Raw genomic sequence first — 23939 nt, 5'->3', positions numbered from 1 at the left:
TTTTGCTATTATTAATCAGTATGCTTAGTCTATAGCAGCTTCTGCTAATTTTTGCTTTTCATTTCAGATGGACTTGGAAAACCAAGTTTATTACAATAGTGTGTAGCAAAGTGAATAGACTCAGTAGGCTTGAGAACAGAATGCCTGGGGGGCACATAAACCCTATTCCTTTAGGCTGGTTAAGGAACTTTGTAGTATACTTTCTGGGTTTGGTTTTAGTTTTTATAAATAAGGTAGCTGAGCTGTAAATAAAGGAGGCATTACTGTGTCCCATTGAAGTGTCTAAAATGTCATTAATATTCAAGGAAATCATTTTTGCCTTTGTACCTATAATATTAAAGGTACACACAGGAATTTGTTCCCATTGCTAAGAGAGGGAAGGTCTATTTTTATTTCTTTTTTGGCAGCTGGCGGATTCAGGTCCAAACCATGACCTTGGTGTTAGGCCAGCCCCTAAAAGCAGTTTGAATTTTGCCTTTATTTATTTATTTTTTTGGCAGCTGTCGAGTACGGATATGCAAACCCTTGACCATGATGTTGTTATGACACCGCACTCTAACCAACTGAGCTCACTGGCCTGCAAAGGTTTATTCTTGATCTTAATTTTTTTAGATTATTGAAACAAGTAAATAATAAGGTATGAGAACAGATATTTGATAAGCAAAGTAATCTTTAAAAATATCAAATGCCAGTTGAGTTGTTTTTTAGTTTATTTTATTAGATTTTTCTTCAGTATACCCAAGACATTCTCACTAGGAAGTAGCTCTTCATCCAGATATTTTTCATTTATTCTTGACTTCTGACAGCTAATTTGATTATGTATACACAACAATTTAGTAGTTTATTTGGCATAACAAAAATTTGGAACGGATTTTTGTTCAAATGACTAGTCATTTTCCCACAGAAGTGAAAAAGCGTTTATGTTAATTAATGGTGTACTATTGTGGTACATTTTTTCTCATTTTATGTGTTCTTGACAGTGGAATTTCAAATATTTCCCTGGGGAAGTTGATAGTTACTGAGTGAATTACAAAATTCTTGGTCATATGGCCCAAACACAGCTTCCTAGTATATGTTCCTGTAAGCTGGTGGGGCCTTTTTTTTTTTTTAATTAACTGCAAACTAAATCACCAGATAAAAAGAGGCAGTTTCCAAATTGACACAATTAGACACAATTTTATAAAAAGTAGAAATAGCAGTAGAGTATTTTGTTCTAGAAATCAGAAGTTGACTATACTACACAAGAAATAAGATGATGTGAAAGAGTTGTAGACTTCATGAAATAAGTGGAAGAACTTTTTTATGTGAGGATTACATTAATGTTTAAACCTTTTGTGTGTAAAATAATAATAGATCAAAGATTAAGAAAAAGTAGCAGTTCCTTTACTTATGACTGCTTATTGACAATTGTGTTATGAATGAGTGTATAGAATTTTTAAATTTATGTGGGTTTCATGTTTCTATTTTTAAAAGTCTTATATGAGGGGAAGGGGATGAGGAGCTAACAAAACTGGTACTAACCTTTTTTTTTTTTTTATGGCGATATGGGAATTCAAACCCTTGACCTTGGTGTATTTTTTTAATTTGACATATATTTAGATTTCAATCTGCTCTGGTGTGGAGGAAAAAATATATATATTTAGATTTTTAAATGCACCTGGGGTTATTTTTGTTGTTGTTTTAAGGCTTAACTGGTTTTTTATTTATTTTTATTTTATTTATTTTTTTTAAAAGATGACCGGTAAGGGGATCTTAACCCTTGACTTGGTGTTGTCAGCACCACGCTCACCCAGTGAGCCAACCGGCCATACCTATATGGGATCCGAACCCATGGCCCTGGTGCTATCAGCACCGCACTCTCCCGAGTGAGCCACAGGCCAGCCCTTAACTGGTTTTTTAAAGTAAAGGAAAAATGTCAAGGGTTCAGATCCCCATACTGGCCAGCTGCCAAATAAATAAAGCAATATAAAATTGCTGATGTACAATTTTTAATACTATTACATACATATATATATATAATTTTTGGCGGCTGGCTGGTGCAGGGATCCGAACCTGTAACCTTGGTGCTACCAGCACCACGCACTCCGAAGTGAGCTAACCAGACAGCCCCAATACTATTACATATTGATTAATGTGTGTACTTTGAATAATTGCTATAGTAAAATTATATTATTAGGAAGTTGACTTAGCAATACTTCCCTTATTTTTTTGTTTTTCTCTACCTGCTAAAGAAAAATGCTTTATATTTATCATAGTATAGCAGTTTGTAAGAAATACCAGGTGACTGATTTAGATAGCTATCATATGCCCTGGCAACAGAAAAGGTTTGGGGGATTAATTGAAGTGTCATTGGATGTCATTGCCACTACAAACAAAGGTTTCCTGCTATGAGCTGGATGTTTGTTTCATTCAGATGTCCTCTTTGCAGTATGTAAAATAAATGTGTAGAAGTCTAGAGAATGAGCCTTAGGTTAAAAACTGAAAATATAGGGCTGTCCGGTTAGCCCATTTGGTTAGAACATGGTGCTGATAACAACAAGGTCCAGGGTTCAATCCCCGTACTGGCATCTGCCAAAAATATATATTCAGACATATATAATGACATTCTCGTAGGAAAATCCTAAAAAATGGGCTAAGGTAATATGGTTGATATTCTTCTGGATAACTCAAAAAATAATTGTATTTATTTTATTTAAAAAATAGCACTTGTTCAGTACAGAAGTACAGAAAAGAAATAAAGTTAAATTATGAGCTAGTTTTAAATGCTGCAAATTACTTGTGTTAAATTATGATGACTAATAGGGAGATTCCTGTAGTTAAAACTGGTTTTGTTAGCTGTATATGCTGTAAGAGGGGAGTCTGTACCTTAAATATTGTTTGTGCAGATTCTTTAGTACTTTTTATCCCCAAAAGAACTCTGTTGTGGCTCTAGTTACAGAGGAACAGATTTGGATCTTGGAAATTATGCATTGCACCTGCCTGAATGCATGCTACATGACTTAGTATCATCTACCATAAATATTTGAAGCCATAAAAATTTACTGTATTTCTTGTGCCGCCTACTTTTGTTACATTGGGAATTGGTAACAGACACTCCTTGAATGAGTTTTACTGTTCCCCAGAGGGATTATTGTACAAAGTAGTTTGCAGTGTATCAGGACTTTACTTTTCTCCTGGTATTTGTATGGTAAAGTTTAATAGATGCTAATTCCTGGTTCACATTGTAAATAAACCATCTTCTAATCTACTTTGTCTTTGCTAAAGATTTAAGATAAAATATATTGTACATACTTTACACTAAGCCAGAAGCACTCAATCTATATTTGATGAAAAAATAATATTTACTAATTTGGCTCCAATTATGCAGACGAAGCATTAACTAATTGCCTTCTAGATATTTAGTTTTCATTTAACTTAATTTAAGAGAGTTTGCATTTTGTGTGCCATTCCAAGAGGGTCTGGTAATCCCCATGATTAAAGAAACATTAGACTTATGTTTGCTTTGGAGAAACATGATCATCCTGGCCACTGTGAATCACTCTGGAAACATCCCATCTCTGTTTCCCATTTACTCAGATCATTAGATCAAATTTTGTGCACTTCAACAAACATGAAGCACCTTTCTAGGTTTCAAAAAGCTTACTGTGATATAGGAAAGGCAAGCATATAAACAAATAATTACAATACTACATGGTAAGTGCAATGATATATTACTACAAGATTTAGAAGAGGGAGTGATTAACTTTGGATTTGGGATGGGCTTGGAGAAGGCCTTATGGAAGAAGTAATGTTTTATCTGGGTTGTGAAGGATGACAAGAGTTCCCCAGAAATCAGTATGAAAGGATAGTCCTGGAGAGGGAAAAGTTACACAGAGGCCCTCCAAATGGTCCGTTACAGCTGCTGAGTCAAGTGTGAAGCACTGTGATGAGAGAAGTGCAGGCAGGAGAGGCGGGTTTGAGCCAGATCATTGAAGGTTCTGTTATGAGGTGGAACGTGAAACCTGTGCGTGCTGAGGAGCTGGTGCAGGGTTTTAAGCAGAGAAATCGTGTAATCTTTCTGAAACACAAATCTCATTATGACCATGATGAGAATATATGGAAGGAAGAAGAAATTGGAAGTAGTTAGAAGGCCTAAATCAAGGCCGTGGCGAGTGCATTTGGGGTGGGTGTGTTTGAGAGATATGTAGAAGAGTTGACAGGACTTCTTTAATTTCATAATTAAATGAAAGGGTGCAAGCTTTAATCATTATTTGGAAAATGTTGACTGTATTTTTAGTATTGCTGACATTTAAAATCATTTAAGCATCAGATTGGCTCAGAAAAGACTTAACAGGAAATTTAGGAATGTGTATGGAAAGAAAAAAATATTAAACACTTTTTTTCTTTTTAAGATGACCAGTAAGGGGATCTTAACTCTTGACTTGGTGTTGTCAGCACCACGTTCTAGCAAGTGAGCTAACCAGCCATCCCTATACAGAGATCCAAACCCATGGCCTTGGTGTTATCAGCACCACACTCTCCCAAGTGAGCCATGGGCCAGCCCTTAAACACATTTTTATTGAAGGTAAAATTTTGGTATTATGAAATAAATCATTGGCTAAAAAGTCATAGGTCTGGTATTTGAATTTAGGTTCACAAGCCTGATTTGCAACAATTTTCCTATAATAATGGTTTCAATAGATTTCTTATATTTTAAATTTTTCTTATTTTTAACACTACCAATCTATAGCATCTTTGAAGTGGAATAGCCTATAGTTTTAAAAATCACAGTTGTATTTTCTGTCTTTCTGTGCTTGAACTTTTAGTATAAAACTTGTCTGTCCACGCGTTAGCTGTGGACGAATTCCTGGATCCAAGATTTTAGAGAGAACTTAATTTAGCAACATCCATTATCTGCTCATTAGAGAAAACCTGGCTCACTCTGCTGGTGATAGAAAATGGAATTTTCAGGTCATCTAGAAGGCAATTTTCTATTAAAGAAGATTTTTAATTCCTTACTAGTAAATAAAAGCATTTATAAACATAATGTCTTGATCACATGTACTATCCAGAATCAAAGGTTTCTCTTTTTTCACCTCCTTGTAATAAAATTACTTAACCATATTAGTTTTTAATCTTGCTTTTATAGTAAGTAAATTCACTTTTCTGGAAGGCCTTACACTCATCATGAAGCATTTATTGAGTGTCTATTCGTAGAACAATATTCTGGCCATCGTGAGAAATAAACTTGTCAGGGGTACTTTTATAATGCCGATGGATAGACAAAATAGACTTGTGAACTAATAAGCATTCAGTGATAAGCAATTGAATAAGCATCAAGGGAATGCAGGGAAAAAAGAAGGATCCAAAAGAGAAGATTTCCTAGAAGTGACTTTTCAACAGCACTTAGAGAAAATAAATGTTTTTTTATTATTTATTTATTATTATTATTTTTTTTTTTAAGATGACCGGTAAGGAGATCTTAACCCTTGACTTGGTGTTGTCAGGACCAGGCTCTCCCAAGTGAGCCACGGGCTGGCCCAAAATAAATTTTTTTTAAAAAAGACATTTTTCCGTTAAATGTAGAATTGTTATTTGAAATGAGATTCCAACAGGCTCTTTCTTCACTAAGAGTATCTCTTTAATATCAAGAACAAAAAGGGCCTTTTTATCACCACTTCCATTAAATCATTTTGGAGAAGCCCTTAGTAGAAGCCTTACTTTGGTAGCTGTGTTCCATGTGGGTAATTGTCATGGAGCCCTGAGTTTCTGCAGGTCTTCCTAACCTTTTCCAAAGATCCTTTTGGTTGTCTGGTAGAGCCTATGAACTTCTCAGAATAATGTTTTAAAACTAATAATTACATATTATATATATGTAAATATATAGATACCATAATATGCACGCTTCTTTAATAACACATTACATAATATCTAGCAGCAGTCTGATAACTACCATAATATATATATGAATGTAAATGATACTTTGAGATATCTGCAATAATGTAACAACGTGAATGTGGTGGTGATTTCTGTAGGTGAAGAAGCCATGAGTACTGCTGATAAATGTGATTTATTGCTTGTATTCATAACTGACGGAACTGCTAGGTTTTGGTCAGTGGTTAGTTAAAGACGTAATTTTTTTTTTTTTTTTTTTTTTTTTGCAGCTGGCCAGTACAGGGATCCAAATCCTTGACCTTGGTGTTATAACACTGTGATCTAACCAACTGAACTATCCAGCAGCCTCAAAGATGTAATTTTTGTTGGGTGCCCTGATTCTTTCCATGGATTCCTTAGTGTTACAAAGACCCTGAGTTAGAAAACGCCGTGACTTAGCAATTCCTTGAGAAGCCCCAGGAAGTAAAGAGTGAGTGGATAGAAGCTCAGCACCTCTCACATCCATTTCAGTCAAAGAAACTGCTTTTACTTTGTTTTATATATTGGAATTCCATATAAGATTTCATTTGGAATAAAAATGGTTTCTGGGCTAAATCATGTATAATTTTGAAAACAATTGTAAATGAAAAATTGATTCTCCATTCATCTTGCTTTTTAAACTTTAAACTGATTTCTTTTGTAAATGTTCCAAGCACACTAGTGCACCATCAAGTTTATAACCCTGGTGGAAACAGAGATTGGAAGTCAGCAGTATAGAGTTGAAGCATGGAGCATCAATAAGACACTCAGCAAAAACCTGTGTGAGTGTAGCAGGAGAAGAGAAATAGGCCAAGAGTGGGCAGAAGAACAGAAGCCTGCAGAGAAGACAGAAGGAATTGTCAAAGTGGTAGGAGGAAAACACACCTTCTGAGATGTTGTGAAGCAAAGGGTGCCAAATGCTGCAGATGTGTCACAAAAGATGAGGACAGAAAAGAATCTACTGAATTTTGGCCCTAAGGAGGTCAGTGGCCTTTCCTGTGGCATTTTCAGCAGAGTGGGGAGAGCATATGCCAAATTTGAAATGACTCAAAGACTGAACAAGTGATGAAGTTGAGACAGTGTTTAATAGACCAGGGCTTTTCAAATGTCTGTGGTGAAGCATAATATCTTTAATTTTCAGACTGTCATGGAATGACAACAGGGTCCTCCTGTGCATGACTACTGTGCAGTTTGTGCCAGGTGTGACATGCCCTGATAATTGGACAACCACCAAACTGGTCTATATTCTGTTCAACCAGACCAGTCCACTGGTTCCGGGCTTGGATATCATGGCCATGTCAAATGGCTAAAAAAGTTTCCAAATGCTTCTTCTCAATTCTGTATAGTAGCAGAGGTATTCTTTTAAGAAACTTATCTGTCAAGGAAGAAAGAGCAGTCAGTACTACCTGGGGCTTCGGAGGGTTGAGAGAAGGTCTTTATTATTTCTTGCAACTTTCTCCTCTGAATATTTCCTAATGTTGTTCATGCTTCACATTCTTTACATCCCCCAATTTGGATCTCCAGCACCTAAAATATTTCCTGGTACATAGAAGGCATTCAAATTAAAAGGTTATTATTGAACGAATTGGCTGGCCAGTTAGCTCACTCGGGAGAGCGTGATGCTAGTAACACCAAGGGCAGGGGTTCAGAGCCATGTAACAGCCAGCCACCAAAAAAAGAAAAAAAAGATTATTGAATAAATGAATGAACATTCATGTGAACTGTGGAGGATCTAAGAAGTCCTGGGCTTCTAGATGTTACAGTAGAATATTCTGGCTCACTTAGTCTCTGGATATTTATTTTGCCTCTAGTCAGGGAATTATCAAGGAGGCCATCACCTTTTCAGTCTTTTAGTGCATTGAAGTGTTGCCCCCTGTTTTCAAAGATGGCGTCACTGACCTGTACTCAGTCAGACCTGTGCTTTATTTTTTTTCAAAATTCGTAATGGATTTTTGAAATCTATTACGTAATGCGTCTTGCTTTGCCTTTCCTTCTTTCTTAAAGAGCAAACATTAACAAAGGACTAGACAGGTTTATGGCCATGCCATGGCCACAGAAGAAAGGTAACTGAATTGACCTGCACAGAGCTCATACCTTAAGATGATATTTTAAAGTAAAAGAGCTCTGGTTGTTCATAAATCTCTTCACTTTCTTCTTTCTCTGACTGGACTGATTATCAAACATCCCTCTTCTTTTTTTCATCTAAAGCATTGCCCCCAGCCCACATAGCCGAATTCAAATCTATCCCTGGAAAAATGAGAATTTTAACATAAAATGTGGGCAACATGAGCAGAAGCCAAAGAAAAGTGGACAATTTCAGGGCCAGCCAGTGGCTCACTTGGGAGAGTGTGGTGCTGATAACACCAAGGCCACAGGTTCAGATCCCTATATAGATAGGGATGGCCGGTTAGCTCACTTTGGAGAGCGTGGTGCTGACAACACTAAGTGAAGGGTTAAGATCCCCTTACTGGTCATCTTTAAAAGAAAAGAAAAAGGAAAAGTGGACAATTTCAGTCATTCATTCAGCAGACATTTGCTGAATGCTTAGTATGTGCCAGACACAGCACTGAGTTCCAGGCTTTTCCCTCCAGGGACATGTAAAAACTCAAGACTAGTCGGGTGTGCAGGCTAGGCTTCTGTGTTTAAGTATTCAACGGGACATTTTCCCTATGGCAGCTCAAAGACATTTTGCAGTGGGTATCATTTATGCAGCTAAAGCACATCCTGTACTAGATTGTTAACCTTATTTAACAGGTTTAAGAAAGAAGCAGGAAAATCCTAACTGTGTTTGTGTGTATGGTTTTGGGGAAGGAGTAGTGGGGAAGGTAATTAAATGAGAACTTTCATTACTTTTTGGAAATAAGTGGTAGTTGAATTTATAGCTTAATCAGCAAGGGTTATTATGGTGTTTTGCCTAATTCTGAGGTAAGGAAGACCTTAACTCTTTAGTTGTATATCTTATTCTCCATCAGGTCCTTAGCATAAAGTACATAATCTGTAGGAAAATCTATTGCCACATTAGAGGCAGCAACTGTTTTAGTGTGTGACTTGCATGTGTTTGTCCCTTCATTTTAGACCAATTTAGTGAATATATTCTATGTGTAGCATCCTCAGCTGCCCTAAAGGAGCTTGCCAAGAAGAAATGAGAGGAAACATATGGCAATGGCTGTAACACAAGGTGGAGTGTGTTCAGTGCTGCATTTAGATAGTATGTTATTAATTCCATTAACCTAACTGTAAATAGCCCAGGGCCATTCAGAACGTGAATAGAGGGAAAATCCACTTATTTCTCACAAAGACAAATTCTGATCTGTTAATCCCCTTTGTATCAAACGATCAAGCTAGAGAAGTTTGGGGAATATTAAATAAATAATATTACTGTGGAATAAAAGGCTATGTCAAAATTAGAAGTGTGGGGCCGGTCTGTGGCTCACTCGGGAGAGTGCGGTGCTAATAACACCAAGGCCACGGGTTCGGATCCCATATAGGGATGGCCGGTTAGCTCACTGGCTGAGCGTGGTGCTGACAGCACCAAGTCAAGAGTTGAGATCCCCTTACCAGTCATTTAAAAAAAAAAAAATTAGAAGTGTATTTTTTTTAGCATATTGATTTGTCACAAGTAGTTACATACTTCTGAAAGCACCCTATATAAATACATATTATACCACAAACTATATGTCTACACTGGCAGGCAAAATTACCTGGTGGAAAAGCCTTGCTTTTGTAGTCAGATATAGAATCAGAATGCCTGTTCCTACTTTATACTAGGTGCATGACCTTGGGCATGGTATTAACTTTTCTGGGCCTCAGAGTTCTCATCTGTGAAATGGGAATAGTACCAAACTGTAGGGTTGGGTTATTGGATAGTCAATAATAATAATAACAATAGCTAACATTTATTGAGTATTTACTATGGTCACTTCATATAGATTATCTCATTTTATCCCCCAAAACAAGCCTAATAGTACTATTACTACTATATTTATAGAATAGAAACTTAGAGGTTAAGTAACTTGCCCAATGTTACATAACTAAGAAAGTGGTAGAGACTGGATCCAAACCCAGGCAGTCTTGACTCCAGAGTCATCTTTTTTTTAACAGCTTTATAGAGACATAATTTATATGCCATACATTTCACCTATTTAAAGTATACAAAGATTTTTAGTATATTTACAGGGTTGTGCTACCATCACCACAATCTAATTTTAGAACATTATTGTCCCTCACTTAAAGAAATTCCATATCCATTAACAATCATTCCACCTCCAACCTCTTACTCCCAGCCTTAGACAGCCACTAATCTACTTACTGTTTCTATGGATTTGCCTATTCCAGCCTTTTATATGAATGGAATCATAAAATACATCATCTTTAGAAAAAGAATAATAATAAAATAAAATACATCATCTTTAATGACTAGCTTTTTTCACTTATAATATTTATCTATGTTGTAGCGTGTATCAGAATTTCATTCCTTCTTATTACCCAATAATATTCCATTGTATGGATATACTATATTTTGTTTATCCATCAGTTGATGGGTTTTTGGACTATTTCCACTTTTTGGGTATTATAGATAATGCTGCTATGAACATTTGTGTATAAGTTTTTTGTGTGTGTGCAGATGTATGTTTTCATTTCTCTTCTCATTATGTACCTAGCAGTCATTTGCTAGGCGATAGAGTTTGGATGTGTTGTCCCCCAAAAAACTCATGAGGAAATCCGATCCCCATCTTGGCAGTGTTGGCAGCAGTTTGGGTTATGGGGGGTGGGGGGAAGAGGTCATGAGTAAGTTCCCGCTAGAGCTGGTTGTTTAAAAAGACCCTGGCACCTCCCCCCGTCTCTTTCTCTTGCTTCCTCTCCACATGTGATCTGCTTGTACCCGCTGGCTGCCTGCTGCTTTCCACCCTGAGTAGAAGCAGCCTGAGTCCCGTGCCATGCAGCTATACCAGAATTGTGAACCAAATAAACCTCTTTTCTTTATAAATTACCCAGTCTCAGATATTCTGTTATAGCAGCATAAAAATGGACTAATACACTAGGTAATATGATAATTAAGTTTAACTATTTGAGGACTTTTTTTTAATAGTGAAAAACTTCTAAAGTTGAAAGAACAGTACCTATATATCCTCCATTTAGATTCAGTTATTGTTAATGTTTTGCCAGATTCACATACCCCCTTCTCCCTTTCCCTTTCTCTCTCTCTGATTTCAGTTTTTAGAGCCAGTACTCTTAACTATGATGTTATATTCGTCCCCAGTTAAATGAGTGAACATAGGTTAAATAGCGTGATGCCTGACTCAATAATATAAATTCTATCCTTTCCTCTTTTTGGCAATACGTGGAAGTGTATGCAGCATCTTGGGCTGCAAAGTCTTCATCAAGACAAGGAAAGTGAAAGCTAATTCATGGGCCTTACTGTCTGCAGTGTCCCTGGACCAAGGTCAGTGGATCTAGGTAGGTGGCCATCCAAATTGTGATGATCCAGGGGTCCAATTTCTGGTTGATTTTACAAGGGTGATAATTAGGAAGAGTAAAAATGGATTTGGGGAATAAATTAACATAAAATAAAATAAAATCCAAACCATCACAACTTTTTTTTTAAAGGTATCAGGAACTTCGGCTCATACAATATGCAAATGAATCTATTCTAAAGCAAAATAAGAAATCTCATTTACTAATTCAGGCCTTTTCACATCCCCACACTTAGTGCCTTGATATAAAGAAGGAACTGTGAAAGACAACTGACCAATGCTGAAGTTTTACCAAAATACCAACAGAAAAGTCAGTTTCTTCCTGGACAGTGACATCTAACAGATGAAAGTATGGCAGCACATGACCGTACTTATTATTGATTTATTTAGAAGAATCAATCCTAATATTTGATCCTAAGGGGTGCCAGAACAACTTTTACTCCATGAAATCTACATGCTTATAAGAAACTGTTGGACTTACTGGAATTTTATGAATTCCAGACCTGCCAACCGTAACTTTCAGACATCAGACCTTTAGCAGCCACTTTTTATCCAGAGACGTTCCTGTAGCAGAGGTTTTTCTCCCCACTGCTGAGAAATCCAGGAAGATTATGACTACTCTTGGTCTTGTGGACACCTAGGTCTGCCACCTGAGTCCCACTGGACCCAGACCAGAGGTTCTGAGCCCTGGCTGTGCATCAGAGAGAGACCAGATTTCTCCAATTGTCCCCAAACTTTCTTTTTACAGCTGGTGTGTTCAAACCAGGGTCAAAGTCCACACACTGTATTTGTTTTTATTATTCTTAAGTTTCATGATCTACAACAGTCTTCAACACACTTTTTTTTTTTTTTGCAAATATTGTTTATTTTAATGAAGCTGGTATAGACAATGTCCATTTAAAACCCATTTCCCAGGCCAAAAAGTACAAATAAAATCAAAAAGAGCAGTGTTCTGTTGTATATACTTCTGCATGAATAACTTTATTAACTGCTAATGAAAATTAGAACTTTTCTGGGATCTTCTGACAAGATTTTTTTTTTTTAATCTTAAAATGCTTTCTCTTCACTGAAGCCATCTTCGGAGTTAGTCATTACTCTCATCATATCTGTCATCTCAACTCCAACTAGATATTCTTTTGGTCCAGATCCTCAGATTTTAAAAGTAGCTTCAAGTTTAGGAAGGGTCATTTTTCCATAATTCAGTTCTCTGAGAAACTTCCATCTCCCACTGAAAAGTCATAGTCCAGGAGTGAAGCAATCACATGCTAGAATTTCAGGGCCAATTGGAAAGTCATTGTGAACACTCACATTGGTCGATCTTATTTATCACCACAAGCCTGAAAATGAACAGTCCTGAAAAAGGTGGCCTCTCTGTGCACACATGTAATTTTTAAGGAGAAGGCAATATGAAGGGGGCTGAGGCTTGATCACCTAAAGTCAGCACAATGAAAAAAACCGATAATGAATGCTGAGAACTAAAATCCAAATTACCAGATGTTTTAAAGAGATGGGGTGCCAGTTTTCAACTCCATTTTGAACACCACATTACAAAAGAACTATTTTTTTAAAATAAAAAAGGATTGAGGGAAAAAAGAAATAAAAAGAATGTCTAAATTGTTGAATGACCCCCCGTTTGTTCCTGATAAGCTTCAATCACATCTTCTTCCTCCATGCCCAGTTCTTTTGGAGTATGATTATCATCAATTCTCTGACCTTCGAGGACAAACCTGAGTGAATTCATTAGAACTCCCTGTGTTTGACAGTATGATTCTTTGAGTTTCTTGAGATGGGTTGTCATTTTCACTTTGAAGTGAATCTCACTATCCTGTCCAATGGCTTTGAGTTTAATGTATTCTCCTTTCTTCTTATCCCCCAAGTCCTTGGTTGAAGGTTTTGCCTCATGGTCAGACATGGTGATGGTGACTTCACTCAGAGGTCTCTGCACAGCAGCAGCCTCGGGTAGGCAGAACTTTGCTCTGGGGTTTATAAACCCGTCTCCCCCACAGCACAACACTGTGACTCTTTTTTTTTTTTTTTTTTTTTTTAATACCATTGACTTGTTGAAGAAACTAAGTCAATTTGTCCCGTAGAATGTTTTACCTTCTGGATTTGTCTGATGATTTCCTTTTTATGTCATTTCCTTTGTTCTATTCCCTGTGTTTCCTGTAAGCTGGTAGTTAGATCTAAAAAGTTGATTAGACTCACGTTAAACATTTTGGTAAGATTACTTCATAGGTGATGCTGTGTCCTTCCTACATCATCACATCAGGTTCACACAATAACTAGTTGTGAGGCCAGGATTGATCAGTGCAGTCAGAAGGTCACACAGTCTGATCCCTGATCCCTCCTATTACCAAGTTGTGTTTCCCCCCACCTCCCATGAGCAGTAAACTCATCCATAGGGTGATACTTTGGTGTTCCTATTTTATGCCACCATATGCCATACTAAGCCCTGGAAGATTAAGGGGAAAACAAAACAAATAAAGAATTTCTTTGCTTTTCTGGTTTGAATTAGCAGATTGAAATGGTACAAAGTAAATGTTCTAAATCTGATCACAGTAGAGTGAAATTAGAAATTAACAACAGAAAGAAATTTAGTAAATTCATAAATATGTGGAAATTAAATAACTTCCAAATTTTTAATTTTCAGTTTAATCAAGATTGTAAAGATTGGTGGTTTGTTGGGCTAACCAGTTAGCTCACTTGAGTAGAGAATGATGCTGATAACACCAAGGTCAAGGGTTTGGATCCCAATACCAGCCAGCTGCCAAAAAAAAAAATTGGTTGTTTACTAAAAAAAATGTTCTAAACCAGCTTCACAATTATAGTCCCTCCCCCAAACTTGCTTCTCTGACGATTTTTTTTTCTGGCATCTGGCTGGTGCAGGGATCTGAACCCTTGACCTTGGTGATGCCAATACCAACCAGGCTGTAATCAAGTTAGCTAACCCACCAGCCCTCTACCAATATTTCTGATGCAGAGACTGTGCCTCTAGTGCTGCAAGCCTTACTGGATTACAGCTGCTACAGCTACACTGTTCCTCAAACGCTCTGTGCTGCTTCCTGGCACAGGTCCCATTCACTCACTGTTCCCGCTGTCTTCAATGTTCTGGAGCAGCCTCTTTGCTCAGCTAGCTCCTGCATTTCAAGCCCGATATCACTTCCTTGGAGAGATTGTCCGGAATCTCCCAGACTCGGGCAAGTCTCTGGTGCTGTGTGCTGTCAGCATCATTTGCCTTCCCTTTATCACAGTATGTATTTACAATTTTTTTGTGATCAGTGGATTAATGCTTGCTAACAACCTGAAGGATGGGACCATGCCTCTTTCAGTCACCATTGTGTGTCTTGTGCCTAGCTCCACAGCTGTCACATAGCAGGAGCTCAATATATGTGATCATTCACAAGAATAGAACGAAAATTTACACAGATGTTCACCACAATTTTATTTATTAAAAAAAAAGGAACCAACATAAAAGCTAAATTATAGGAAATTTACACAATGAAATTTGTAGCCATTGATAATTACATTTCTGAGTAATATTTAATGATATAAAACATTCATTACATAATGTTAGGTTTAAAAACATGAATGTGGAGTAAGTCCTATTTATTTTAATTTTCACATTTTTTAAAATTATTTTTTATTTTTTTTATAAAAAGATGACTGGTAAAGGGATCTTAACCCTTGACTTGGTGTTGTCAGCACCACGCTCTCCCAAGTGAGCTAACTGGCCGTCCCTATATAGGGATCCAAACCCACGGCCTTGGTGTTATCAACACCACACTCTCCTGAGTGAGCCACGGGCTGGCCCTAATTTTCACATATTTTTAAAAAGTAGGATTCAATGCAGTTTTGTTTTCTACTTTTCACTAAACATTATGTGCAAAAATGTATATACGTGCAAAATAAATATATGCACAGGAAAAGATTGAAAGACAATGTTACTGGTGATTTCTTTTTTGGGGGGAGGGGGGTGGCTGGCTAATACTACCAGTGATTTATTTTGGTATATAGGATTTCAGGGGAATTTTATTTCTTTTTCAGACTTTATTTTCCAAATATTTTTACAATAAACATACATGTTTTTATAATTAGGAGATAGCTGTAATTAAGAATGCAGACTTTGGTGCTCGCTAGATCTGAGTTCCTGCCTCAGCTCTCTTCCTCTACCATCTATTATAAGCTGAGTGACCTGGGCAAGTTATTTAAGCTCCCGGAAGGCTCGGAAGAATACCTACCCAGAATGTTGTTGCAAGAAGCAAATAATATAATACACAGAAATCACTTAGCATAATTTCTGGCATATCAATAGTAGTAGCTCTTGTTATAGATTTTGATCTGATAAAAATGTTACTTTAAAAATGTTACTGATAAAAATGTTACTTTAAAAAAAAAACTTTTCATAGTTTGCTAAGAATTTTTATCGGGAAAGTATGTTGGATTTTTTCAAATATTTTTTCTGTTATATTTGGATGATCATATGGTTCTTCTTCTTTAATTTGTTAATAAATGAAATATATTGATTGATAATTGAATGTTAAAACAACCTTATATTTCTAGGATAAAAACCACTTGGTCATGATTTATTATCCTTTTCTATACATTGTTGTATTCAATTTGATAAAATTTTGTTTAGAATATTTGTGTCTATGTTTATAGCAATAACATTTTGTAGTTTTCCTTATGGTATGTTTTTGTCAAGTTTTGCTGTTAGAGCAATGCTGCACTCACAGAATGTTTTTGAGAGTATGACGACCTCTTCAATATTCTGGAAGAGTTTGTGGAATAAGCACTATTTCTTCCTTAGATGTTTGGTAGAATTTGCCATAAAGCTATCTGGGCGTTGGAAAATAAATAAGTAAAATAAAATAAAATAAAATAAGCTTTCAGGATGGCCAGTTAGCTCAATTGATTAGAGTGCGGCCTTATAACACCAGGGTCATATGTTTGATCCTTGTACTGGCCAACCACCAAAAATAAATAAATAAACTTTCCTTGGAAAAGAAATGAAAATAAAGCCCACATCTGGTTTCAATTATATTTTCAAAAAGAAAAAAATGAGTTTAAATTCATACCCAGAATGTTGAAAAAGTGAAGGACCTGGAAGATCAACTGTAGGAAGCAAGATAATTGAAACTCAGGAAATTAATTCCAGAGTCATTTTCTAAAAAAAAAAAAAAAAAACAGAAACAAAAAATCTAACTTCGACAGAGTTGAGAAAGCAAGCACTGAATGGATTCATACACTGAAGTACAACAGCTGCTACAGCAGTGCCCCTAATTATTAATACAGTGATCACGAGCATGAAATAATATAACCAATCTGTTTGACTTGTATCAACAACAAAGTGGGTAGCATTGGGATCCAGGCAACTATCTACTTGATGGACACATATGTAGAAGGCTTCAGCATCTCCACAGCAAATTGGCAAGTTTGTTCTGCAACCTGGTTCATAATTTTGTAAGCTACTTAAGATTTGCATGTCATGTTTTAGTCAGGGAAGTGTAGACCAACTTTGTAACAGTTGTTAGGTTTTCTCTAGTGGGAAAACCCCATTTGAATCCCATCTCCACTACTTACCAGCTTTATAAGTTTGGTGAAAACTTGACCCCCATAAGCTTCATTTTCTCATTTGTAGATGGGAATAATAATTCCTCCCTCATCAGGAGGCTGTGCAGATGGAATAAGATGAAGTATGTGAAAGTCTAGAACAAAGCCTGCAACTGGCAGGACCAACACATTGTTTCCCATCTCCCGTGATAACCCAACCCAAGGGACAGAACCAAGCAAACCAAGCCTGTATCTGAGCACGGTTACTGTAGTGAGAGATGCAGCCCACTTCCTCCATGGGGCATGTGTCCAGCAAACAGGGCTCTATGCAAGTGGTGGAGGCTTCAGAAAGGGGATTGATGGAGCACTTGCCTTCAGGAAGCACCATCGCTAACCAGACCTTCCACCCCTTAGACAGCTAATGGAGGTTTTAAATAGACAATGATCTCATATGCTTTCTTGAATGATTATACCTCCAGAGTTTCTAAATATAAACTTAAACCATGATACTCCATACACACACAAAAAAAACACGCGCGCCGCGCGCATGAACAGACCTTGAGTCAGAAGAGTGATTTTTTCCCACATGTTACAGGTTTTTCCCAAAAATTTCAAACATACAGAAATGTTGTAAGTAGTAAAACAAACACCATATGTCGTTCACTTAGATTTATCAGTTAAATTTCGCTGCGTTTACTTTCTCTTAATTTCTATTTTTTAAAATTTTGTTGTTGAACCATTTAAGAGTTGCTTATAGGGCTGGCTGGTTAGCTCAGTTGGTTAGAACGTGGTGCTGGTAACACCAAGGTCCAGGGGTCGATCCGTGTACCCACCAGCTGCAAAAAAAAATAATAATAATAATAATTAATTAATTAATTATAGACACCATGACACTTCATCCCAAAATACTTCAGCTTGTATCTCCTGAGAACAAGAAAATTCTTCCAATATAACCATAAAATAAATATCTCATTCAGGAAGTTTAACATTGATACAATAGTATTATCTAATAGGTAGTCCATATTCAGATTTCCCCAATTATCCCAACAATATCCTTTGTAGTTATTTTAAAAAAATACAGGATTCAAAAATCACACATTGTATTTAATTGTCATGTCTCATCCAGTTGCTGCTGAAATTCAGCCCATCCCCCTTTGGAGCTAGAGCTGTTGTTTTCCTATTAATTTTTATTTACTTCAATAGGTCTCATAACTAAATACAGGACCTAGTGATTTTTCGTCTTCATTTTTGACCCATGATGTACTAAAAAAATGGCTATTTTTCAGTTCTTAGCTTTAAACAATATTTAAATAGAATAATACATGTTAACAACATATACACAGTAACAGGTCTGGGCAGCGAAGGAAAGGGGTATTCAGTTTAGGGCATGTTCAATTCAAAATAATGACAGAATATCCAGGTGACGTGGTTGGAGATGGGAACCTGACTCTCTCCCTAAGTAAGATAAAGGAAGTCACCTATAGAGAGGTGAGAAAGGGAGCCACAGAGCGGGTGACTTTTCCCAGGGGAGGGAATATTCTGTGAGAAGGGCCAGTCTGAAACTTGGGAGACTTCTAGGCCAGAGGAAAAGCAGCAGGGCATGCTGGAGACCCAGAAAAGCCAGGTGCGTGGAGGGTCCTAGAAGGCAAAGAAGGAATGGAGTGCACAGGTAATGAGGAAAAAACAGAGAATCCCACCTGGGCAGCTTACGGTTTTTAATTCAAGACTCAAATTAATTCTCAAGTTCGGGCCAGGAAAGGGGCCCAGGGGCCTGGAGCTCTGCCAGCTGGAGTCAGATCAGATAACCTTTTTCTCAGGGTGCAGGCCAGGCTAGAGGTGTAAAGCCCCAACCTCAGATCTCCTGAGGCAAGACTCATTTAGGTAAGGAAACTGGAGGAGGCACTGGAACTGTGGGGGGTGGAGGGGGCGTGGAATCCAAGAATAATCATCAGGAAGAGAAGTTGCCCAGGAGACTATGAAGGGACAAGCTGGGGGACAAAAGCCAATTCGCTTGGGATGGCCAGGGATCAAGCGGAAAGAATCTGTGTCCTTGACAACACTGAGTCACTGAATTAACCAACTCCAAAACCGTCCCACCGCTTTACTTGTTGTTATGTAAAATAATAAATTTCCATACTATTAAAAAACAAGAGGCAACCTAACTCAATGAATTAAGAAATGAATTTAAAAACTCTAAAAATCATAGTTACTAAAAAGTCTAGAGCCAAGAGAATGAAATAAAAGTATCAAATAGATGACCATAACATAGTCACAGCAACTGCAGCAAATATACTCAACTTGTCAAGTAGATCTTATACTTATCGTCTGATTAAAAGTTTATGAAGAATAAGCCTATCAACTCAATGATTTTACAAGGATCAGAGAGAAAACCAGAAGAGCAGGCAAAAGGAAAATCTGCTATATATGTCTTGTTTCCTAAGACATCTCTGTCTCTGGATAGATAGGTAGATAGATAGACACACACATATAAGTATGTATCTCTATGTATGCATACACACATATATGTGCATATATATGTACATGTGTGTGTGTTTGTATATGTATTCAAAATTTGTCCCACACAGGAGGCACTGATGGATACATATGCATTCCTGATTATTCAGGTGATGGAAGCAAGGGAAAGTCGGGTACCAACTGCTGAAGGCTGAAAGGTTTGAAGTGCTCCTGCCCCCTAACGAGGAATTTTTGCTGGAGTAACTGGAATAGAGCTTTCACTGTACACTGGTTTCAACGAGGTTTCAAAGCAGTGTGAATAATAGAGGAGGAAGTGCCCTGCGCTGTCTCTATTGTTGGGCTTCTCCGTGGTAAACTCTTCTCAGCAGATCCTGAATCATCAGGGTGAGATTACTAAACCCTTATTCATCCCTAAGAAATTAACCCCACATGGGCCAGCCCGTGGCTCACTCGGGAGAGTGCGGTACTGATAACACCAAGAGCATGGGCTCGGATCCTACATAGGGATGGCTGGTTCACTCACTGGCTGAGCGTGGTGCTGACAACACCAAGTCAAGGGTTAAGATCCCCTTACTGGTCATCTTTAGAAAAAAAGAAAGAAAGAAATTAACCCCACAGCACTTTAGTTTACCAGTACGAAACTTACTTTAGAGTTATTTACAGGACCGTGAATGAATTCATCAGTCTCTAGTTTGCAATTGAACCCTAAAATTTTAAATCTTTTTGCCTTGTATTTATTATGAAAACAGTCTGTGCCTGAGTTATGGAGAAGGAAGGAGTAAGCATATTTTCACTCTCAAATATTAGTTAATGGGATAAGTGTTTGAATGAAACATCCGTATTTCACTCAGAGACTGTAGTATTGAATACTTTCCTGTTCTTCAAATCCCCTAATTCTTCAGGGGTTGGTGGGGATTTTAACAGCTGCATATTTCCAACATAGTACTCCTTAAATGGTGTCAAATGACTGGGAATGAAGTTTTGGTAACTCTGGATGATTTATTCAGCCACTTAGTCATCGTTGTTCCATCAGGGGAAACAATGAGAGGCTTTTGTTTGTGTCTCTGTGTGTAGGGTGTGAGGGACAAAGAGAAGCAAATATCTGTGTAATGAAACCTTGGTCCTCTTTTTTTCCCCCTCTCAAAAGTGGTCTTTATCTTCAAATTACTATAAATATATCCTAAAAATAGAATATATACTGCACTGTGGCTCTTTCTACACTGTTTTTGCATATTTGCCTGGAAAACTTCTTTTCTCCTTCTCTATTAAAAAAAGAGTAATACATAAGTACACTCTAATAAAATATTCAAGCATTACAGAAGTATACAAAGTAAGAAAAACAGTCTCCCTTCACTGCCCTCACCCAACTCCCCTCTTCCATTATCCAGCCCCTACAAAAAAGTTATTTTTATTTATTTATTTTTAAATATCCATTACTCCAGTTTTGGGCAGTTTCATAAGAAGAGAAGGCATACTGTGAACAACAGGAAAATTCCAAAATTTAGAAAATCAGGAAATACTGAAAATAAACCCTACTGTGGAGTGCAGCCCTAGAACGTGCCAAGAAAAATTGTGGCAGTGTCTGAATACAGATTAATGTAGCTCCCCTGAAGAAAAGGCACATGGAGCCAGAAACATCTGGGTTTCCTTCTTGAGACCCTGCCACTAGCTAACTGCATGTCCTTGTGCTACTTTAGTTTCCCCAGCTGTAAGGTAGGCATGATAATAGAAGCATGAAATGAGATCGTGTGTGCAAAAAATACCTAGCAAGTGCCCCATTTATGCTAGGCCTTCTGCAAATATTAGCTTTCCTCCCTCCTCCAGAAGAACTTTGCTGCATCTAAAGCACTTATTGATTTATTCCTGGTGAAGTTCTAGTTATTTCTGGATGTGTTCAGGGAAAATGAAAATCCTCTTTTGTACACTGTTTATGAAAGTTGAAAAAGAGCATGTCTTACTTTCCTGCCAGGCTGTTCAGAGCATGTCGTTGTTTTACAGGGTTAATTAAAAGCTGATGTAGAAATAGGTCTACATTGCATTTGGGTTCAGGCAATGAATGTGGATTCAGACAAGAGTGCTCAGTCTTAAGAAATCCTGACAATTGTGGGTATATTACATCCTGGAAAACTGTACCATTAAGTGACTGATTCAAAGACAAGCTGAATAATTGGGGAACACTGATACAAGAACATTGGATTATTTTCTAATAGGCAATTTTTAGTGCAGTTTGAGGTTCACAGCAATATTGAGCTGAAGGTACAAAGATATCCCATATAACCCCTGCCACCACACATCTCCATCTATCCAGCTATCACCATCCTGCACCACTGTAGTACATTTGTGTGGCGTACAACTGGTGAACCTATATTGACACATCATTGTCACCAAAAGTCCAAAGTCCTAATGTAAACTATTAGGGCTCACTCTTAGTTTTGTATATTCTATAGGTCTGACAAATGTATAATGGCATGTATCCATTATTACAGTATCATACAGTGTAGTTTCACTGCCCCCAAAATCCCGTGTGTTCTGCCTATTTATCCTTCTCTCCTCCCTAACAGATAGCAACCACTGATCCTTTTACTGTCTCCATAGTTTTGCCTTTTCCAGGATATCATATAATGGGGATCATACAGTGTGTAGCCTTTTCAGATTGGCTTTTTTCACTTAGCAATATGTATTTAAGGCTCCTCCATGGCTTTTCATAGCTCGATAGCTCTTTTTTTTTTTTTTTTAGTGCCGAATACTATTCCATTGCGTGGATGTACCACAGTTTATCCATTCACCTACAGAAGGACATCTGGTTTCTTTCACATTTTGGCAATTATGGATAAATCTGCTATAAACATTCATGTGCAGGTTGTTGTGTGGACATTAGTTTTCAGCTCACTTGGTAAATACCTAGGCACACGATTGCTGGATTGTATGGTAAGACTACCACCAGACTGTCTTATCATTTTGCATTCCCACCAGCAATGAATGAGAGTGCCTGTTGCTCCACATTCTTGCCAGCATTTGGCATTGTCAGTGTTCTGGATTTTGGTCATTCTAATAGGTATGTAGCGGATCTCAATGTTGTTTTAACTTGTATTTCCCTAGTGATATATGCTGTGGAGCTTCTTATTTGCCATCTGTGTATTTTCTTTAGTGAGGTGTCTGTTCAGATCTTTTGCCCATTTTTAATCGATTTGTTCATTTTCTTATTGTTGAGTGTTAAGAGTTCTTTGTATATTTTGGATAACAGACCTTTATTTGATGTCTTTTGCAAATATTACCTCCCAGTCTGTGGCCTGTCTTCTCATTCTCTTGACTTTTTAAAATTATTTGTGCAATATTATTTTGGAGCTTTGGTTTTCATCACCAAGAAAATTGCTCTATAATCACCCAACAGGCAAGCTCATAAGGTGAAAATATCTTGCTGGAGGTAAAAGATGCTGGCAGAGATCTCTGACTTCTGGAGTCTCTGGAAGGATCAACATGCATTTTCTGCAATCTATAAAGCCTAGAGTGCCCTCTACTGGTCACCATCTAGAAAGCCAGGCAGCCAATGGTTTCAGAGGACTCAAATTTTTTGAAAAAACACTGTAAATAATAACTCTTTGTCTCCTGTAATTTCCCTATTGAGTTACCTCCTGAAGACTTATCATCTGAAAGAGAGAGAAAAATGCCTTTTTTTTTAGTACTAAATTTATTCTTTAGGGTCGGCTTTAGCTCAAGCGGTTACTTCCTCAAGCCAGACTTCAATCTGTCTAAATTTATTCTTTAGTCAGAAGTGTGTCTAAGATACCATTTCATTTTATATATTTCTCGTTTTCATTTTGGTGGTTGAACAGTACGGGGATCCTACACCCTGACCTCAGTGTTATAAGGCTGGGCTCTAACCAACTTAGCTAACCGGACAGTATTTTTCTTTTCTTTTTTCTTTTGTTTTGTTTTGTTTTTTGTGGTTTTTTTGGCTTCAGATACCATTTTAAATGTGATCAATATGTCTGTTGGATTCCAAGATCTAAAGTAATCAGTATTTCAGGAGAAGAATTAAGTGGAATAAAAATGGCCCCAAAATATTTAAATGGATTTTACATTGTACAAATGTATTTTTGAGGGCTGGCCCATGGCTCACTCACTGGCCCATGGGAGAGTGCGGTGCTGATAACAAGGCTGTGGGTTCGGATCCTATATAGGTATGGTTGGTTCACTCACTGGCTGAGCGTGGTGCTGACAACACCAATCCAAAGGTTAAGATCCCCTTATCGGTCTTTAAATAAATAAATAAATAATTTTTTTTAAATGTATTTTTGTTGAAGGATACACAGGACTTCTCTGTATTAGTTTTTCAACTTCCTGTGAACCTATACTTATTTCAAAATTAAAAAAAATTTTTTTAATGTAGTAACTTTGTAGCTTTACTCATTTAAATCTTTCTTTGAGCTCATTGAACCATAAAGGAAAGAAAATGCCAAAGACAAAGATAAAAAATGTGCATCGTTTGAAATTTGTATTTTCTATTCTTTTTCTTTCCCTGCTTCTCCTCTTGCTAGTGACCAGCAG

At 37.2% G+C, this 23939-nt stretch overlaps 1 protein-coding gene across 1 annotated transcript; it reads right to left on the bottom strand.

The window, feature by feature from the left end:
- Positions 1 to 12961: 12961 nt before the first annotated feature.
- LOC134373986 (small ubiquitin-related modifier 1-like) lies at positions 12962 to 13278 on the bottom strand. The gene is made up of 2 exons (XM_063092116.1): positions 13128 to 13278; positions 12962 to 13079 (listed from the first exon to the last, which is right to left on the bottom strand). Exons 1-2 carry the CDS (start codon positions 13276 to 13278, stop codon positions 12976 to 12978), a joined length of 255 nt encoding a protein of 84 aa, XP_062948186.1. The 3' UTR covers positions 12962 to 12975.
- Positions 13279 to 23939: the final 10661 nt, after the last annotated feature.

Source organism: Cynocephalus volans, chromosome 3, assembly GCF_027409185.1.
Source record: "Cynocephalus volans isolate mCynVol1 chromosome 3, mCynVol1.pri, whole genome shotgun sequence".
NCBI classification, from domain to species: domain Eukaryota; kingdom Metazoa; phylum Chordata; class Mammalia; order Dermoptera; family Cynocephalidae; genus Cynocephalus; species Cynocephalus volans.
This window is presented reverse-complemented; position numbering and strand designations above follow the sequence as displayed.